This window comes from Branchiostoma floridae, chromosome 16 (genome assembly GCF_000003815.2).
Source record: "Branchiostoma floridae strain S238N-H82 chromosome 16, Bfl_VNyyK, whole genome shotgun sequence".
Classification (NCBI taxonomy): domain Eukaryota; kingdom Metazoa; phylum Chordata; class Leptocardii; order Amphioxiformes; family Branchiostomatidae; genus Branchiostoma; species Branchiostoma floridae.
This window is the reverse complement of record NC_049994.1, coordinates 16,617,544-16,621,573: the sequence shown is the minus strand read 5'-3', so window position 1 is coordinate 16,621,573 and position 4,030 is coordinate 16,617,544. Positions and strand designations below refer to the sequence as shown.

Here is a 4,030-nt window from a genome sequence, read left to right as displayed (position 1 = left end):
CAAACACCAGTAAATCAGAAACCACAATTAGTTCAGAGCTGTCTTTTGCAACATAACCCATAGAGATATGAATTATTACACATACAAAATTTCATTTAGATCAGACAACTGGAAGTGGGTCAGGACCATTACTTATTGCACGCCCCTCGTACTTAGCCTACGTTTGGGTGACCGTCTGACACCTTCCTCAGGTCAATAGTGACTGGTTCTACTTTGTACTGCAGCTAGGTGGCGCTGCTTCACTGTGAAGAATGCGGTATCAAACATGACTGTGTTTGTATCCCCCCTCATCATGGCTAATAACTGGATCAAAATTTTCTCCTGCCATAAAATGTTACGATGGAGCAATGAAGGATAAACTGTAAATGCAGAAGTTTGTGGTGGTTTTATCTTTGTGGTTTTCGCAAGGCAGTCTTACGCGAACTTAAAACCACCGCAAACATTTTTCCATTATAGTATGTGACTACAGTGTATGGCACTACCGCGAACTTAAAACCACTGCGAACACTCCACTTTCCCGCTAACGCAAAATTAAATCCCCGTGAACTTAAATGCATTTACAGTAAATTTAGTATCATTTGTCCAGAGGAAGGTTACAGACGGTCACTGAAACCTCTGATAGGTAAAACACTTGTTTCTGTACAAAGAACTTCGTTATCATTTTCATCCGTGTTTGTAATAGAGAATATGTTATAATCACTTTGTATGTATAGCATAGCCAGGCTGTAAATATATGTAGCAATTAATGTGCAATCGCGTAGAGACCACACTAGCAACTCGAATGAATTGTAAATTTGAAAATTTCTAACATGACTTTGTACTCTTATTGTAGACCACTGATTCATACCGAGGATTTTTTTGCCATGTAAGTTAAACTTTGTGCTCTGTCTTTGAAATCAATAAAGTTACAAAAAATTTGCCCATCTTGATTTTTTTCGCGCTCTCGGATTATATTTGGAGGAGTCTGCAGAAGAGTCCATAAAGTTTACTTGCTGTGGCCTTTAACAACACAAACAAGCAAATGGAAAATTCATCAAGTTGCTTGATTTAGTTACTTTGTAGGTAATATTCTACATGGATGTCTAACCTTCGGACGCAATGTTCTTGATAGATTTAAACAATTCCAGAATGCCATGCATGTGGCTTTTTCTGTGTCATGGTACATCGCTTTGTAAACACTCCGACAGGTTCTGCGTTTTTGTAACCAGCGCACGGTTGTGATAGGTCGGGATGTCTACAGCTACAAAGACTACTTAGGGGTTATCCCCCAAATAGCCCCACAAGGGGCAAAGTAAGGAGGGGTTGAGGTAGCGGGGTAGGGCGGGCAGGCACGAAGACTCAACGGTGGGAGCAATTGCCACCGTGCCAGGCAGGGCATCCCACTAGAATAGTTCTAGGAAAAAATTAAAAACTTTGTAGGTGTCCTTACGAGCGTAAAGACGTCCGTAAATGGTCAGGTATTTAAGGTAGTGGCTCCCCCGGGATGTAACAGGTGTTTCGGCCAATCTCAACACCTCTCCTCCCCAGATGTTTGAAGATTCGCGTAGGTGGTCTCGTCAAAACTCGCGAGGTTTATGTATCCACCCCCCATCAGTGCTTCCAGAGAGAGCTCCAGTTGTTGGAAACTCGGCCTCTCGGTCGGCTGCTCTTCCCAACACGCCGCCATGATGGAGTAGAGCTTGCCGTCGCAGTGAGGCGGTTTCTCCATCCTGTAGCCGTGTTTCACGTGGCCCATAACCTGGCGAGAGGACATCCCGGAGTAAGGTGTGGCGCCCAGAGTGACGATCTCCCACAGCAGCACCCCGAACGACCACACGTCACTCTTACTCGTGTACATCCTCTGAAACAGGGACTCAGGCGCCATCCAGCGGATAGGCAGGCGGACGTGTGCCGTCCTCTCGTACTCTTCTCCCTCCCGTGAAATACCGAAGTCCGACACCTTACACGTCTTGTCTGCAGCAACCAGCACGTTTCTGGTGGCCAGGTCACGGTGGAGGATCTTCTTGGACGACAGGAAGACCATCCCCTTGGCCACATCCCAAGCAAACTTCGTCAGATCCTGTGAAGAAAGAGACTTGCTCTCACCGTGCAGATTGCTGTGTGTTTGCGGAGCGCGGCTGGAACGCAGGTTGGACTGCAGAGTTCCTCCGGGCACGAACTCAAGCAGCAGGTAGAACGGCTCCTTGTCCGTGCAGCATCCAAGAAACGACACGACGTTCGGATGACTTCCGAGCACCTCAAGTACTTCCAATTCCTTAAAAAAGGCAGGTTGAGCAGCATCTCTTGTGGCAGCTTTCAGAGTCTTCACGGCCACGATGGTTGTTCCTTGGTGATCGGATATGTTCCAAGCTTCAGCCCTGAAGACATTTCCAAACTCTCCTTGTCCGAGTTTTTCTCTCAAGGCCAGCTGATTCCTAGGGAATTCCGAAGAGGTTTTCACATCTTCGTACACAACATCCGTGGTAGACTGTCTTTGACTGTCTCCAGGCACCGCTAGACCCTGGTAAGGTTGGGCAGACTTTTGTCCCTGTGGTAGCCTGAGACTCTGATATCCATCCTCGGAACTGGTCGGTATTTGTTCTAACGCCACACCGGTTGGGGCATCGTTTTGCCGTTCTCTGGAGACCATAGCTCGTCTGAGAATGGATACAGCAGCGACAACTACAGCTATTATAACCACAACACAGACCACTACTACTATGATAATGGTTGTGGTAGGATTTCCACCTCCATTCAGTGATTCTGCCGAAAAGTCTACAATGAGGACTGTAGACGCCTTCGCAGGCGTGAAGCCAATATTGTTAGACACTTCACAGCTGTAAGCCGTGCCCTGTAAGTCCGATGTGGCGCTTGTGATGTTCAATACACCGTTGTCTATATCGTATTGGTGCTCTGTGCTGGGGTCGATGACTCTGCCTCCTTCCCTCCACGTGTAGATGAAGTTGCCGGGATTGCCGTCGGCAGGGCAGCTGATTGTGACCGACTGCCCTTCCGTTACTCGAGTTGTGATAGACGGGGGAGTGATAATTTCAGCAGGATATCGAACATTTAGTGTCATCAGTGTTTCTACATCCATTGCCAGTGCCGGATGGCTTGCCACGCACCTGTACGTCACTCCGTTGTCCCCTTTAGTGGGTGTGAATGTAAGAGTTCGGATTGACGTGAACGAACTATCGCTCTCCTGCGTGTCCTGCTGTTCTCCTAGGCCTGCATCCACAGGGCTGTCCTCATCAACTATGTACCAGCTGATGTTGGGGGTGAAGCCCCACCCAGTCGCCCAACAGGTCAGGTTGAGCTGTTCTTCCGTGCTTGGCGACGGTGGAGAGGTCTCTATGGTAAGCGCTCCTGGAGCAACTGTGGATTGGTGATAAAGTCGTAGTAATCACATCGATTCCTGACGTTATCATGTACCTCCGATCCTTATTGTTCGTTCGAACAAGTTTGTACCATAATTTGCAGAATTAGTTCTTCCAACTTAGGTATGTTAAATGGTTTCCCAGTTCTCAATTTCATACTGGTTACCACAATGCTTGTACTCCTTTCAGAAGACCCTCAAATTATTAAGGGCATTCCCAAAAAAACGCAAAGAAGATAAGAAACTGGGCGTGTTTGTGCCGATATCAAAATGCTTTTAATCTTTAAACTAAGACCTCACAAGGTTGTCTTGTGTATAACAGGTGCCTCACCTAGTTCACAGTTGGTCCCCTCCCATCCAGGTGAACAGTGACAGGTGTACGTGTAGGTGGTCAGGTTGGGCAGACACGTGGCTCCGTTAGTACAGGGGGAGCTGTAGCACACATCTAACTCTGTGGATTTAAATTTCAACATCTGTTAAAAAAACTGACGAAAACTGACGAAATTCTAAGGAATCTTCAATTTGTCATTTGAGACCAAGAAAAGTAGTATTTTAAACGAAAGAGCCTTGATAAAATTCATGTCGCATGCCATTATCATTGAGTTTTATAGAACTGAGACCATGCTCACCATCCTTATTTTCAGGTATCATTAATATTGTTCTATGTTGGTGATG

General features: G+C 46.5%; 1 protein-coding gene across 1 annotated transcript in view; it reads right to left on the bottom strand.

Moving 5' to 3' along the window:
* Positions 1–1,399: 1,399 nt before the first annotated feature.
* Positions 1,400–4,030, bottom strand: part of LOC118403014 (fibroblast growth factor receptor 4-like) — a 4,011-nt gene continuing 1,380 nt past the window's right edge. Inside the window, exons 4-5 of the mRNA XM_035801449.1 lie at positions 3,687–3,806; positions 1,400–3,354 (exon numbers count right to left, since the gene is read on the bottom strand). Coding sequence (XP_035657342.1) covers positions 1,508–3,354; positions 3,687–3,806 — 1,967 coding nt within the window. The 3' untranslated portion in view covers positions 1,400–1,507. The remainder of the gene's footprint in view (positions 3,355–3,686; positions 3,807–4,030) is intronic.